This window comes from Anguilla anguilla, chromosome 1 (genome assembly GCF_013347855.1).
Source record: "Anguilla anguilla isolate fAngAng1 chromosome 1, fAngAng1.pri, whole genome shotgun sequence".
Lineage (NCBI taxonomy): Eukaryota > Metazoa > Chordata > Actinopteri > Anguilliformes > Anguillidae > Anguilla > Anguilla anguilla.
In genome coordinates this window covers 64,545,512-64,562,494 of record NC_049201.1, presented here as the reverse complement: position 1 = coordinate 64,562,494, position 16,983 = coordinate 64,545,512, and the positions used below count along the sequence as shown (strand labels likewise).

The 16,983-nt window shown below is 39.8% G+C and overlaps 1 protein-coding gene across 2 annotated transcripts; it reads right to left on the bottom strand.

Moving 5' to 3' along the window:
• Positions 1–3,292: 3,292 nt before the first annotated feature.
• Positions 3,293–16,140, bottom strand: LOC118223156 (leucine-rich repeat-containing protein 3B-like). 2 transcript variants are annotated; one of them, XM_035409371.1, is made up of 3 exons: positions 15,948–16,140; positions 7,612–8,555; positions 3,293–3,377 (listed from the first exon to the last, which is right to left on the bottom strand). In XM_035409371.1, the coding sequence occupies exon 2, from the start codon at positions 8,385–8,387 to the stop codon at positions 7,650–7,652; it is 738 nt and encodes a 245-aa protein (XP_035265262.1). In that variant the 5' UTR covers positions 8,388–8,555; positions 15,948–16,140; the 3' UTR covers positions 3,293–3,377; positions 7,612–7,649. The 2 variants fall into 2 exon arrangements, with proteins under 2 accessions (XP_035265262.1, XP_035265252.1); XM_035409361.1 differs by lacking the exon at positions 3,293–3,377 and having other exon boundaries at positions 6,445–8,555.
• Positions 16,141–16,983: the final 843 nt, after the last annotated feature.

The window sequence follows — 16,983 nt, the reverse complement described above, 5'->3', positions numbered from 1 at the left end:
CATCACCAATTGTGAAAATAACTTCTGTTGCAATAATTCATTAAATACTTTCCCAAAAGGATTATTTTACTGGCTATTGTGTAACAAGGTTGACTGCTTTTATGTATCTATGAACAGCCTTGTTTTGCGAACATTATTATACCAGCAAAGATGAAAATTTTCAATGTAGAAATGGAACTTATTTTGAATTAAGCAAGAATAGTTTTAGAATTGGTAGCTATTTCACCATTAATAGCTTTAGAATATCTGCCTGAGATTCGAGTGTGCTAAAGTGAATTAATTCTTTGCCATGACTCTGCAGTGCGTTTTGCTCTCTATTCAATATTAATCTCTATATTTTATTAATATTTAATTCAATAATGAGCAGAGGCAGTCGAGCAATAGATCACCTAAGAAGCAGTAATGTGGGGAGAGACAGGAAGCCAATGATCAGTCAAATATGAGGGGGTGTGGTGCAGGGCTCGGGGGAACCACTGTATTACATGGTGAACTGTCAGAAACACAAAAAGGGAGAATTGGCTTGTAGCCATTTATTTACTCTTGGAACAGAAAATAACGGAAAAGCCTTTGAAAATAAAGAAAAACCAACCTGGCAACCAAAATGTTCTAACAATCGCAAAGGGAAAAGAAAGCAGCAAAAACCCATACTCCCCTTAGACCTGCCAACCAGGCCTTTTATTAAGCCCATTATTAAGGTAATGGGGCACAGTTGTAGTGATTACGATGCCTTACAGCTGTGGCCATAGCTGTATGTAGGGACTGTGCTGCCCCCTGGTGGACTGTGCTGCCCCCTGGTGGACGGCACCCCAACTCCTTTTCTGGCACCACAGGGGCTATTGAGGTCTGTTTTACATAAGTCCCATAAGCTTTTGGATGCAGGCAGCAAGAAGAAATATTTATGAAGAGATTATAACTTAAAAATTAACAGATGTCTTTAACCATGCTTCCTTTAGTAGGCCAAGGGTTAAATAACATCTGCCCATCCCACATCATTTGACATCATATCTCTACAGTTATAAAGACCTTACCCTTCATTTCATATTTAGTATTCCATTATTTCTTTGGAAATGACTACAGTATGTCGTTGGAGCGGGAAGCCAACTCATTTACGACTATTATATTTTTCACCCCATTTTCCTCTGTAACATGCCAGCCATTCCAGAAGAACGCTGGCTGTCAGTTCTGCTCTCAACTCTTACAAAGATGGCTGAGATATGTGATGAATTTGCTAATTCTAAATATTTTAAAAATAAATTAATCACACCAGCCATAATTTGAGGTCTCAGGGTTGTGTACTATAATTTCACGTGAATTACATTGCAGGGGAAAATATAGCAAAAAAATCAGTTTTATGGAAACTGTACAAAATGGTGGCTTACATTGATATACTTACTCTCACTACAGGGAAAACAGAAACCTGACTGAAGTGTTACTTAACACTATATTTACACTCAGGTATTTAATTCATTTGGAGCATGAGCTCTTGTGAGTTCACTCACTTTCTTTAAACAGACGGAAGTAAACCTGGTTTAGTCAGGGCCAGGAAATGACTGGCATGAGTGTCATGTAGGCATTGCTTTAAATGGGCATGAGGCAGTAGATACTGCTATCTTCCTAGACTTAGGTTACATAGCAAAGAAGTGGAGATCTACATTTTCCCAAGCCAGGACATTTGACCACATATGGACCACACTGGACCAACCCGTGCCATCCAGTAACTATAATGGGTACTGCCATGGGTATGTCTGACATTGGTAGATGTATATATGTTCTGTTTGTCTGCAGTTCATCAGATGGTTTAAATCATGTGTCCTTTTTCAAACAGAGACATACTGTATCTAATGCCATATTGACTTGCCCCCAATGTAAAGACATTAGTCTGAATTTTTTTTAACATTAGTCAGTTTTGCACCTCTGTCATGAAGTTAATATTGAGACTAAATAATTAGATTAACCAGGTGAGGCTTTGGTTTTCTGTCTCATTAACTCATTAAATATTCATTTTTAGCATCATGTGGGAGAAAGGCTCACTAAGAGTACAGTGAACCCTAAATGACAAGTCTTTTGATTACATTGCAGTTTTCATGAATGCAGAATTCTTGATGAAAAAGACAAAACTATCCTCTTTTATTTGAGGGTAAATGGAAGTAAAACTTCTATAATTTGCCATCAAAGTTTTAATTACTACTGTATGTGTCAGGGCCTTAAGTAAAGCGAATAATGGTTCTGGCCCCATCAGCATTTCATACTCTTCTCTGCTTCCAGCCCTGGCAAATGATCCATTTCGTGTTCATTTAATAGAATTCCCTGGTCTCATTCCAGCATATATAAAAAGGTATCTTTTCTTAATTTTGAATGTTGTGCATTTTGAGCAACAATGTAAAAATGTCTTTTTTCCTCCAGTTCCACAGTGAAATGACTCACAGACAGGAGCCCATGCTGTGACAAAAAACCTCGGCTGCCACAGCCTCCTTTATCATAAAGCTATTAACCTCAGCAAAATACCCACTGTCATGGAGGCTTGGTACTCCATTCCAACCAAGTTTCTTTAAATGGTGTTGCTATTCTCAGCAGAACTATATATAGCTTATTTTGAACAATGGATGGACCGTTTGGTACGACCGGTACCTAAGCCGGCTTTAAATAGATTCAATTTGAGATCTAATTTAGTCCTCTGGTAATATGCATAATTAAAATGCAAAAATCATAACAGACGTTTGATCTTAAAGTCAGACGGAATGCGACAGCAGCTGACTAAGCGCAGTAGAGTAAAAATGAAGGTAATTGCTCTAAGGCAGACAGGACTGCTCATGTGTGACAGCATTAGTGCTTTTATCGAACCCCTGCTGAACAACCTTTCATTTCAAATGTGGATGTGCACATCTGCGCTTCAACTGTATTCCTTTGGTACTGGAATAATTTTCCTTTTTAATTTTTTTTTTTACTTATCTGTGCATTACAATTTTAGACTATATGTTAACAACAGAAAACTAAATAATCTCTAAAATATTCAGAACAAAAAACCGTTATCCTTTGAGTATTTAACCATACTACATTAGCCCTTTCCAGTTAATAAAAACATATTAGTGATTTTGAGGTAACACATAATTGTGTTTATGTTATGACACCCCAACATTTATTTGTGATAAAGTACAGTAACCTTGTGATGTTGCAAAATTCATGCAGCTTTACATAGTAATATTCATTGCGGTGACCCCTGGCTCTGTCTAATAATTCACGATTATAATACATTTACATTAAATAAGGAGCAGACACACAAAGTAAAATGTTTCTCTTTATTGTCTTTGCTTCGCAACATGCCTACTGTATTTCCTTAAATCAGTGTTAGGTCTTCAAGAAAAATGCCATGTCGTTTCCTAAAAAAAATAATAATAAAATGGAAGAAATTAACGAACAAGTATTCATTTGAGAGAAAAGAAGAGCAAGGGAAGAGATAACACCAGCCACATTCTTTCCCTGTGTTTGCCCCTGGCAGATATGAAGCTCTCCTGGCTGATAACCTGCCAGATGGGCATGTCTACAGTACATTACACTCGGGGCTCAACTGTTGTTCAGTCTATGGGGAGATTAATCCTAAAGACATGCAGAATGCAATGAATGTCCCCATTCAATTGAATTATTTGATTCAGCAAAATGAATCACTTAGTCTGTTCTGGCCTCCCCCTCGTTATTTGATGATTATTTCCGTATTGCAGTATGGGGTTCTGTTTCTGTCTCCCTAAAGCACTGTAGAAGTGATTCTCACTAGGTGAAGCATACACACTAACCATGCAGGGAACCAAAAACATTAATTCACAGTAAAAATGAAAACCATGAATTCACGAGGCTATGAAATGACTGCTGTCAAACCAAAGAAATTAGGTTTGTGTGAAAGACAAGTATTTCAGGCACTTGAAATTCTCCACAGCTCTTGGCTACATTGTGCTTCTTTTGTGGTTCATGCATTGAAAAGACAGTTTGGGTATTTTATAAATATATGAACATGTGAAGGTAACAGAGTGGACTTACAGTTGTACATCCAAATACATGGGGTTTAAATAGCAGGTATTAAACAGTCTTTTTATTTACACATTATGCTCTTGGGCAAATACATCAGTTATATTTATCAATCTGGTAACTGGTAGGATACTTATGGATTAAAAGTAACCTTTTACCACCGACTGTAAAACCTGCTTAATAAGTGTTTCTGTTATCTTGATTCGTGCTTTCAGCATCTGGGAATCAATGACTACTTTTCCATCATTTTAAATGCATTAATTTAACAGTGGAATGCTTTTGACTTAATCATATTGGTTCTTTGAATTTTAATTATGACATTGCATTTCTCTCTCTGCCACTGCACACCGAATAGGATCATTTTACGCTACTGGAAAAGCTACTGGAATTGACCTGCCGTTTGTGTCTTGTGTTACTGCCGAGGGAAGCAGCTATGATTAGAGCAAGGCCATTTGCACACTGACGTTTCAAATCCATAACTGGTCTGCTGGGCATTCACTTCATTTTGTTTATAAGAGCAATAGCTCCCATCGTAACACTTTGTACATTTACACACTGAAACAACCTTGTGCAATTTAATATTCTTCAGCCCTCTCTCTCTAAAAATGTTAGCAGATACAGTCTGTTTTTGAAGTTTGTGTTTGTCATCTTGGCTGAGAGAGGGATTCTTCTCTGTGTGGCTAATTTCTAACATCTCTGCCTGCAGGGTCTACAGAATAATTAATTGTGACCACACCATTTAATGACAACTCAAACGATTTGAAAAACATCAAACAAACCATCCATGGTACTTACGCTGCCCATTTCAGTGACAAAAGAAAGACAGTTACAAGGCTTTTTCAGCTTCTGACAGTCACAGAGCTAACAAAGTATGATGGGTGACACAAAGCCATTACCAGATAGATCAACAAGGAGGAGGAAATGTCACATAATGCTTAAACCTGAGTTTCTCTGTTTAGTCTTGAGTTGGGGTTGAGTATATATTAGAGCATGTACTGAGCATGTAGAGTACTTAGCTATTATGAAGTTTTTTCTGGCTCTACTCCTGTGAACAACACACATGCCATTGCTCTCAGCCATTTAAAATAGTAACCAGACATTATGCAGGAATAGCTGAGGCCAGATTTCATATAGCAGCTTCATTTGCCCAGCCCATACTTCCATCTTGTAGATGACAGCTACAGAAAAATGGGAACTAATGGTAAAATAATTATCACTGTACATATTTAATGCACTTCTCATGGTTTTTTTCTGCCTTACTTAGATTTTAGTTACTCATAGCTGGCAGCAATCACATAGAATTGACATTTTATTAGTTCCAGTAATGTTTTTATATGCTAATATTCGCTCCTTCGAGGAAGATGTTGAACATTAAGTAATTGAACTAGTGACATTAAAATGCAGCATGTGTCTATCTGAGTTCTGTATGCTATATAGTAATGGTTCCTGAGGGAGCGCAGGAAAAGTTAATGCAACGACTTCTTTGCAAAGATCCTTCTTCGCTTCTCCGCAGTGTTTATTTATGGGAGCCATTTGTGTAGGAAACCATATCTATTCCAGTTCCACAGAATTATGTTAGCTTTGCCCATTTCAGCTTTCATATCAGAAAGTCAGCCATCTTCAGCTGGCCCTGGTACCTCAGCATGCAGCCTACCAGACAAGCATCAGTGCTGTCTCCTGACCAGCATTCTGAAACTAGCGGCAGGAACGTTTACCTATTTTGCATTCTTTTAACAGCTGATCATCTCTCCTGTCTTAAATCAACTGTCACTGTATTGCCGACTGAAGGGCAGCTAGTGGGCACTGGACATTTGCTAGTCAGGGCAGGATGAGAATGTAATGTAATGTAAACATGCTACATGATATAATTGTAGTAATATTCTGGTATAAGGTACCACTGACTATTCATTTTGTAATACATGATTACAAAAAATATAGTGACAAAAGGTCCGTTATGTTCTTTTGTTAAGGATATGTTAGCTATTTGAATGATCACAAAACACAATGAGAAACTATTACTCAGGCTTAGACATAGGCTTCTCCTTACCAAGCTGCTGCAGTAGCAGAGAAGCAAAGTCCTTCATAAAAACCTTGGTCAACGATTTAACAGTGGTGTATGTAGGGGTCCTGAGTGGCTCTGTCTGTGAAGGCACTTGCCACAAGCTGTAAACAGCTGGGGCAGTTTATACTGGCCAAACTATGACTGACTATGAGTCAGCAGTGGGAACACAGGGGTAGGGTGGGTTTATGTCAGCCAAGGCTCCTCCGTTTACCGCTGCAGTAGTTCCCCCCAGCACTGGCCTGTGTGCTGAGCCTGTGGCAGGGGTACGTGTGTATGTGCATTTGCATGAGAAGGAGTCTATATGTACTGACCTTGGTTTGCCTCTAGATCTCCTGTAGCGCTACATAGCCTGCAGTGTGGACACTGGCCCGTGGGCGAGTGCTCATGCATTAGCGCAGACTTCCTAGTGCAGGGTGAAAAGTAGCACAGCGGTAACGTGAGAGGCACAGTTGGCAATTCTAAACTGTGGAGAATTCTATTTAAAATAATTGATATGTATAGGTTTATAAAAGATGGCATTGTTAGGTCGAATGCTTGCTCAAGTGTAAAAGTGAATTGCTCTTGTAAATGCAGAGTTAAATATAGGTAATACAAGCAAGGGGATTTGATCATTTTGTGATGAATATTAACATCAATATACAATCAGATTTTTTTACTGTTGTAACATACATACAACAGCTCTGCCACTGTGTGGATGACACTGATTTTAGCGGGCATACATGCTGGCCTGGTTACGTTTCATTTCCCTACCCTTGATCTAGAGACATGGGTTCATGAATGGACAGCAGTCTGCTCAATAGCCAAAACACTACAGCTTTCTAAAATAAGTAATTTCCATTAATATTTGCCTAATGTTCTTCATGTTATTTTTAATGTAAAAATGCCAAATATCTGTTTTTCAAAAGTTTATCATGACATACAGAATCCCTTTGTTCACATTTAATGTCCATTTTCATATCTTTCATATCAGTTATACCTCTGCTTTTGACTGACAGTAATGGATTTTGAATCAAGTCAATTCAAATTTTGAAATCAATATGATTCTTTTACAGTGGAAATATCCAATTTTTTCAGCTCTACCAAAATTCTGCAAACACTTGTCAGATGGGAGAACAAGCTTGAAAATATGAGTTATTTGGAGTTCCTCTCCCCTAATATTTTGCATGGTATTTTACAGATTGTGCAAACAGTTGTGTCCTGAGCCTTAAGCCTGGAATAAATCAATATTTGACTTTAACTTTGACTTAAAACATATTCAAACAATACTTATTTCTCTGCAATCAGTTTGGTCAGTTTAATCAAGTAAATGAGGGTAATCACTGAGCTTACTGAACTGTTAGTCAAAATAAAAACTCACTCTTGCATTTAATTGAGTCTACTTAAAGACTAATTTTGATGAATCTAGCCTGAGCCTATAGTCATTCTGCATGAGAATGTGGTGTCATAGCAACAAATCACAAGCAATCACTCTACCTTTAATGCGACACGATCCTAAATATGAGGAAAGACTTTGCGGTTACGTGACATCATACCATTAGTCAAGTGACATGACTCTAACTCCCAGGCCATGTCATACCACAGTACTGATGTCATCTCCCTCATCTGATTTCTTCTGTTTACTGGGGAGGGATTTCAGGTACTCCAGGTGCCGGCGAGCATCCTCCTGGTTCTGCCGCACGTAGTAAACCACATAGGAGATGACCATGGTGAACCAGCCGAACATGGTGACCAGCATGGCGTAGTCAGTTGTGCGCTTGGCCAGGTTGCAGAGGTCGGCGTCAATGGCTAGGAAGGGCCGCGGGGGCCCGTGGTCGTGCAGCTCGGAGCTCTTGCACAGCAGCCGGCTGGCAGACTCGTGGTTGTACGCCATGCCCTTGAGCACCTGCTGGAGCGTGCAGTCACAGTGCCACGGGTTGTTGTCCATGTTGATCCGGGCTTTCAGCAGCGCAAAGACGCTCTTCTGCACGGTGGTGATCCTGTTGTGGGACAGGTCCAGCACCAGCAGGGTGCTCTCCACGCCCTTGAAGGCGTTCTCGCCCAGCGTCCTGATGGCGTTGTGGGACAGGTTGAGCTCCCGCAGGAGGTGCAGCTCCTTGAAGACCTGGTCCGGGATGGTGGTGACCTGGTTGTGGTCGAGCCAGAGCAGGGCGGTGTCCGGCGGCAGGTCTAGGGGTATCTCTTTCAGCTGGGCGTGACTGCAGGTGACGTTGAGGCCGTTGCCGTGGACACAGGCGCAGCCCTTCGGGCACATGCTGGCGGGGTGAAAGCACAGGGCCATGAGGACCAGGCTTTGGAGCAGCAGACACATGGGGAGGGAGCGGGTCAGCCACAGGTCCAGCACAGGTCAGCATAATCCCGCCAGTGCCCGTCTCCAGTTCCCCCCGAGACGCACTGGCATTCACTCACACCCCATGCTGCAGACCAGGTGACCCGGGCTTCAGCTCAGATAGACTCATGTAGTATGCCTCCACACTGCCTGGAATACATCAAAAGATACACTTACTCAGTGCACATTAATTCCATATGGAAGTTTGGACGAGACTGGAAAATGTAACATTACATTAAATATATAGCCTTATAAATCCATAACACGTCAGTTGAATAAATTAATATGAAATATAAAACTTCTAACAAAATGTGCCTCTGCTCCACATATTGCACTGATGTAAACTCCAGCTGTGCTGTACTATACAGTAGCACATTCTTAGCTGCTGACCAACGCGTGAAAGAAATAAAAGGGACAGTAGAGATGAAAAGGAGAAAGAGAATGTTTTTCTGAACATTTTACACAGCTTTGTCTGTTGACCTATGCTTGTGACATGTCATGGTTTTCTTAGACACTTAATACCAAAGGCTTTATTGTGAGTATATATACAGTGCAGGCTGTAAGAATTTAGACGGTGACACAATTTTTACACAACATATAAACTGGTAGAAAATAATGGGACCCATTCTGCCTCAGTATAAAGTGAAAGCAGCTGAAAATGAAGGAATTTGAGGCATTGCTGCCTCTTCTTTCATATCTTGCAGCGATAGAAATTTCCAACAGAAGTTAAATGAATTGAAAGGTTTCCAGCTTCTTCACAGGCTTTCACAGCCAATGAAATTAATCGTGCAATACACAGTAAAACTAACAAAACACACGTTTCTATTAAACACGGACATTACAACAATGATTACAAGAATGATTTGATGTTAATGTGAATGGCAGTGGAGAATTATAAGATAGATCCAAGAATCTGTGTTTTAGGAATGTTAAGTAAGTATACAATGGCTGCCCCTCATTCTAGGCATGGCCATTATACACTGACTTGGTTACTGTGGAATCACTGGAGTACTGGACATACCAGGAAGTCTTAGTATGCCTGTTAGTAGGCTGTCACTAATGTCATTACCATTGCTTGTCCTCTTAATGCTAGTTTGCTCTGGGGCGACATAGCTCAGGAGGTAAGAGCGGTTGTCTGGCAGTCGGAGGGTTGCCGGTTCGAACCCCGCTCTGGGCGTGTCGAAGTGTCCCTGAGCAAGACACCTAACCCCTAACTGCTCTGGTGAATGAGAGGCATCAATTGTAAAGCGCTTTGGATAAAAGCGCTATATAAATGCAGTCCATTTACCATTACCATTTACTCTGTGTTTGCCCAACTCTCTAGTCCACAGAAACAGGGTGCAATGCAGTCTGATGCATTAAACAATTTGTATTGTCATGTATGAATAGCAGCCATGCCACCTTGTACCCATCTCATGGCAAACTGCTGAAGCTAAGCAGATGTGGGCTTGGTTAATTCTTAGATGAGAGACCTCCTGGAAATGTTTCTGTTGAATGAGGTGTGAGTGGGCCAGTAGGGGCAAACAAAAAACCAAAAGCCTTAAACCTTTGTATCTGGCTGGGCGCTTACCCATAGGTATCAAGATCTTTAGTCAGCACCCCACCACCAAAGACACCACCTTGTTCCCCATGACATCAGCTTTCCAACAATACAAAACATGATTCAATTGTATTATGGAGAACCTAAGGTTCACCTGCTGACTCCCTGTCAGCACAGTAAACAGCCTGTTTTCCTTTGGGGATCTGGTACTGACAACAGACCTTCACCAAATATCCTGATAGTATCCAGCTTGAGCAAAGCTGGTTCCTTCTAAATTCCATCTTAGGCCGGTAGCTGAAATCTCCACCAGGACGTCCTTTGAATGAGACGTTAAGCTGGTGTCCTGACTCACTGTGGTCACTGAAGCCTCCCATTGCACTCCTCAAAAGAGTAGGGGTCTTGAAATAATGTGTTCAAGATGACCCTGGATTGTGGTTTTATTGACTTTATTGCCTTAACTCAGGAAGGCCCCCACGAGCTTGATACGCTCACATTTCAACATGTGCAGCACACACATACACTCCCCCAGCCAGCCGCATATCCTCTTCAGCAGGAAGGGCTACTCAATCCATTATGGGAATGGCAGTATTTCAGTGTGTTATTACCAGGTTCAATAAAAAAAAAGACATAACAGTAGATAATGAAAAGAACAGGACATTGAGCCTATTTAGGCACATCATATAATTACAAACTACAGAGTTTCTAGCACAAAGCCTGAACTTGAATACCCTGTGTGTCTCTGCCTCACATACAAAACCAGGTAAACATAAATGTTTTGTAACATTTCACATAAGATGAACTGCATCCATTATTTCCTTTCTTCACTGCCTATGCCTTATTTTCCCAGACTGGAGGGCATAGTTTTGTGTGTTTGAACAGGAGAAAGAAATTAAATTAGCTGCAGAAAACTGAACAGGAAGTTTCAGAGTAAAATGGCTTATTATTCATTTTAACTTTACAATGATATAATACTATAAATGATAATGATAATATAAATGGTACTATAATTGCATTCATACTGCAATATAGAATGCAAAACATATTAAACATAATAATATTGGTAAGATTCTCCTCTAATGGCTCATACACAACCTTACAGCAGGATCTAGAAAGGATGGAGTTGTGGCACAGTCTTTAAAAACTTGGAAGACACCAACAAGTGCTACTTCATTCTTTTGTGAATCCAAGAACAGAATGCACACCATCACACTCATACATGAATGGATGGGTCTTTAGTTATATGCAACGTTTTGGGAACACTACCCAGCCACCATCGGATATAGTGGCTGTTGTCCCAGTAATAGTTTGCAAACCTGCATTACAGGAGTTTGCTAGCCAGGGAGCAGATACTTGAAGCAAAGATGTTGACATGAAGATAGCCATTGACGCAATGGAAAACAATTTTCATTTTATTTTTATTTTTTCAATTTGGGCAATTTTCCCACATATTCAAAGATTTTCAAGAACAATGAGTACCCTGGTGTAAGACGTTCACACACCACCAGCCAATAACCGGCTGCCATGGCAGACAATCACTGCTCAGAAATCAGTGCTGAGATCTGCCTAATGCATTTAAGACCTAGAGCACACTGAACCATCTCTGAGGGGCATATATATTATGAAGTTATCAGAGTAGGTCCAACGTAAGATGTCTAGCCATCCAGGCCTGACACATTCTGGTGAATAAATCAATTGTCTATACAGGCTGCCTTTAGTGTGGTCATAGGAAGCAGTTGGGTTTTCATGTGGAAGAAACTGATAGACCTGCATACGTACAGAAGCATATGCTTCCACCCTCCCGTTACTGTAAAATCATGACTTAACAAAGATGAAACACAATCAGTTTCCCTAATATGCCTCTTCCACCTGAGGATTGTGTCATTAGGAAGACAAATTCAATTTCAACAAATTCACAATGGACTTTAACAAGAACTGCAATTTTAAAATGTCCCACAATAACAACTTCCCTTGGCAGAAAACAAGTCAGATAACTTCCTGTGGTGCAATATGTGACTTTTAATTCATTTCTCCACACTGCTCTGAAGATACAACTGGTTTTCATTGTTTCAGGGCACATCATAGCTGATGAGGTAATGCATGTAAAACATTATCTAGCTAATCCTACTACCCCAAACACTCCTGCTACAGGTGTGTACCCATGCTAGTTGTTACATACATGCCGTTAGTCCAATTATTTTCAATAGTACAGATCCAATTATACAATCTTGGAATGCTGCAGGCTGTGGCTTTGTAGTCTAATGCATAGAGAACCAGTGTCACAACTATGACGTTGTGGCAAGGCACTACCATTATACCTTCAAGCAAGGTACTTAAACAGAACAAAGAGTGAATGATGGATAGAATGCAGATGTTCAGTACTTCCACCTCATTCCATTGAGATTATTATTCACCTGTTCCACTTTTCAAACTTATCCTTCAGTCTCTAATCTAACAGATACCATTGCCATTAGCAAGCTGTCTTTCACCGCTGAGCCTAGGTGAGTGGGGCCATCTGAAATGCCTATGAAGTAAATATTGATGGTACCACCAGAATTTTAAAGATATCACTAAATTTTAGTTGGCAGCCTGTCAACTACCTCATTGAAAATGAGCTTGATCTACATTCATCACTGCATGTTATGTACAAGATATATCATATGCAAATGAGCTTGGTTTTGCATAATGCATACTAATTAGTTTGATCGGTTTTATGCTGCATGGCACAAATTTGACACGGCCTCTGCATAAATCACAAATCATTAACTCGATCAATGAAGTTGCCAGGAAAGGGAAACCGTCAGTTTCTGGTGCTGAGACATTCCCTTTTCACACGATTAGTTAGGTGTGAATACATTTTGGCAGCTTTGTGCTGTTATTTAAAAAAAGAAAAGTTAAAAGGAGCCAATAGGGCACACTATGCATTTAGAAGAACGATTATACAAACTAGAGTAGTAGTGGCTATTAAATATGAACCCACCAGAGATATCTACCTCAGAGAGGGATCCAATCACGGGGCACCAAATACTAAATTAACATTAACATTGAATAACAATTTTAGACACTACCGACACCCTTAATAACACATCACTATTTCTAAAATAAAACATTTATTTATAAATTATTTTAGAAGACATATTAGAATAAACATTAGAAGAAATAATATGTGTTTTGCTGAAACACAAAGATGACCTTATATTCTCAGTCTTTTAGGACTTGAGGTTGTGATGCCCAGTTTGTCTGTTTGGTTGCTGATGACTGTGGGGCCAGCTGGTCTGCTGCTGAAGAGCCAGCCGTTGGTCAGCGTGGAATGACCAGCCACGTGGCTGCGTGCGGTCTGCTGGCTGTGCACTGACGCCAAGGGACTGAGGAGAAGCCGTTTGTTGTTCTTTTCATTTCAGAAAGAAATTATGTGCCCATAGCCTCTGGCTTTGCTCAAACTGATGCATACCAATGGAGCGTGCTTTACGGAGACACATTTCAACATGCAGTTGTCAGTTGATATGTAATCCCAACCAAAGCTGCATTACGGTAGGAATATGTGCTAGAGCAAATCATGACATAACTAGTTTCTCTGTCTTGGCTGAAGAAAATTAGGCTTTGAAACACAAAGGCAGTTTATGTGCACTGATATATAATATATATTGTTCCAGATTCTGCTTCGACAATATTGGAGGGCGGTTATTTTTCAGATGCTCTTGCTTTAGATTTCTCTAAAGGATAATGTGCTTTAACTGCAGTTTTATGGTCTAAAACCCATTTTGCAGTGGCCATTTGCAGTCGAAGCACTTATTGGCCTGACAAAAATGAAAGTGCGTATGACTCACAGCTGGTCAATTAGGGGCCTGCAGGTTTTCCTGTTGAGCTGCACGTGTCGTCCTCTGAATCGTGTCTGTGCGAGTCCGACCGCAGCGAAAGGAAGCAGCACCTGACATCCTCTGCTTCAAAAGAGGGCACATGCTGTACACTCTCCAAAATCAATGACGGAGGTCGCGATTGCAGCATGAACATGACCGAGCAGTCCGAAATTGTGAGAAAAGGGGGAAAAGGATAAAAAGAATAAAATGAAAAATTACTCTTTTCTCGGAAACTGGAAAGGCCAATTTGTGCAAAGACAAGTACAGGCTGTCCTTTGAAACATGTGAGATCAAAGCTCCTGCTTCTTTTGACTTGGCAGTCCACTGCCGATGTTTGTCTAGACAGTCAAAAGAGCACAGTTCATGTGTAGCTTGTGCTGGCACACTGTGGGTAGCTGATTGACCAGAGCTGGTGCGTAAGGAGACCTGGGTATCCCACTGACTCTCAGCTATACTCTGCCTTACTTCTGCCAGCAGGGCTGCTGGCCACAGCCAGCACTTTCACAGTCTGGATCTGATACCAGACAGCGGGGCCTATCAACGCACAACCTCCTAACAGGATAAGGCAAACATCACAATTTCTGATTTGACACTGTTGGAATATAGTCCACCCACTTCTGCACTGTCTGCTTTAGAACATGCTGAAAGTCTGGCCTGGACTGTGGTGAGTCAAAGTTGTCTGAACTTACCAAACAAAAAAAAACAAAAAAAAAACTGATCTTATCTTGTCAAATAACATAGGAAAAGGAATATCTCTCTGGACTTCACCTGTGTACTTTGAAATGCACTTTGCTGTCTCTGCCCCTGTTCATGATCTGTTAACCTTTCCTCCTTTTTGTGGAGATCTGCTCATAAATGATCTGCCAAAGAAACAATACTACACAAACACAAGATATAAAATTCAAGTCATGTGTAATAAATATTTTCATTTTACATTTATATAACTGGGGAATTGTGAATAATTTCAAGGCATCTGCATTGCTCTTTTGAACATAATCCATTTCAGTGCTTACTTTGCAAGCTGTTATCTCATGGTATACAGTATGCCTTACATTAAATTATATTAAGAGGTCAGAATATTGGACAATGATGAAAATATAGCATGTAAAAAATGGCAAAATGTTGAAACTAATAATGATTAAAATTAGGTTTCTCACTGAGAGATGAGTTTTGATATCATTTATGACAGCAGACTTGTGAGCATGTGAAAGGCTGCTTGCTGATTTCAGGCTACAACTGCACCACACTTTTATTATTTCACTAACCTAAAAGTTATTTTTCATGCAGTCATTATCAAGCTATCATGAGTTGTTCATTACAAGGATGTACCTTTCCCGATCAGTATCATACTGTATAATGCATCCCCTGAATCTTTTAGGCTCCGTTATAGGTAATAAATTACAGGCAACGTATTTAAAGAGGATGGAAAGGCAAAACCGACGACCACACAGAGAAAACGTCCTATTCTCAATTATAATTCCGATTTGTAAAGAATTTTTTTAAAGGCAGACGTTACCAGATTTCCTTTTTATATTTCAGAAAATGTATAATTTCAAACACGTAGCAGTTTGTAACAAATATGAACCACCCAAAGCTTTCTCTTCCTATCCGATCTTCTCTGCGCCCTGACAGTGTTTCCTAAACACAGCAGCTGTTGTTATTCATTAAAATAACACATTATCATCACCGAATTATTGCATGGCAGCTTGTGTGACACTCAGGAAACCGTGTACTGTCACAATTCATCTTTGGCATAGTTTTCCCATTTCACCCACGTAATGTTGACTGCATGCGAAATATTCCATACCTACCAGCCTATTACTACCACTACCCACTACTACTACTGCTACTACGACAACTACTATAGGCTACTACTACTACTACTACTAATAATAATAATAATAATACGTTCATTAAATTCTGAGTATTTCGAACAGTCTATGCATGTTACAATAGAAAATTTGAATGTGATAACATGTCTTTCATAGCCATTCGTATGTTATCCTAGGTGAAATGCAGTCTTAACATCAACAGTAACAATTTTAAAACTGTTTTTACTGAACGTAATTTTAGATAACACTTTTATCACTTTTATCAAAACAACAGATTAAAACCAATAAGTGAGCAACAGGCGACACGTCCACTTACCAGCAATAAAACCAGTCTCTGAACGTTCTTTAACAAATGTTATCATCGTAAACGAATTTGTTAAGAGTCAACCGTGTTGAGGTGATATTCTCCCAGCAACTGATTTTTACAGCAACCGATCTGAACATCCTCCAGCTGTTAGACGAGAAGCGAGGGAGGAGTCATCGCTAAGGACTTGGATGTATCCTCGGTGGCGCGCGCCTAAATGACACTACTTTACAGTCCAACAGGAGTTGGACATTCTGTTGACTACATCACACACTGCTACACATCGCCCCTTTCCTTTGATTTACTGTGCACAGTACAGCAAGGAAGGGCAGGGACTCATGTTGTGTGCACAGCTTCCCTCGTGATGGCAATGCGGCTTGAAATGCCCCAAGTTTTCGAGAATAATATACGCGGCTATTCAAATAACCTTTAGTTGGATGTATATTTGATGGTGCGGTACATTTAATTTTGGTGATAATAATATACTATCTCTGGATTGAAAGGGAGGTAGCCTACAGTATGAAGTACTGATTCTAGAGGAGTGGGTATTTCCCTAATTACTCTGTCCCGTGAGGTACAGTGCATTCTGACACTACTCTTTTCATAGTTTCAGTAGCCTATGGTTTACCTTAGTGGCTTCTGGTTCACCCACTCTGTACACTGAATGTTCCTTCAGAAGACTGGTTCATCAAGCTGCCAAATGAAACAACGTGATTATTATTATTATTATTGTTGTTATTATTATTATTATTATTAGGATTATTATTATTGTCGTGGCATCTTGGTTGTTCTTTTAGTCTACCATATCATTAATTTAAAATATTTTTCCTATTTTTACAATTGAAATGCAATTTAATGCAATTATTTCATTTTTATGTTATTATTTTATGTTATTATTATTGTATTCTTTTTCATTATCCTCTTTTCCACTTATGTCATGGCTCCATGTGTAATTAATCTGTCTGTCTGTTCAGTATAATTATATCATTTATTTTCTCTTCTGTAACACAATTGTTTGCAAAGAATTAATGTAATTTCTGTTATTATG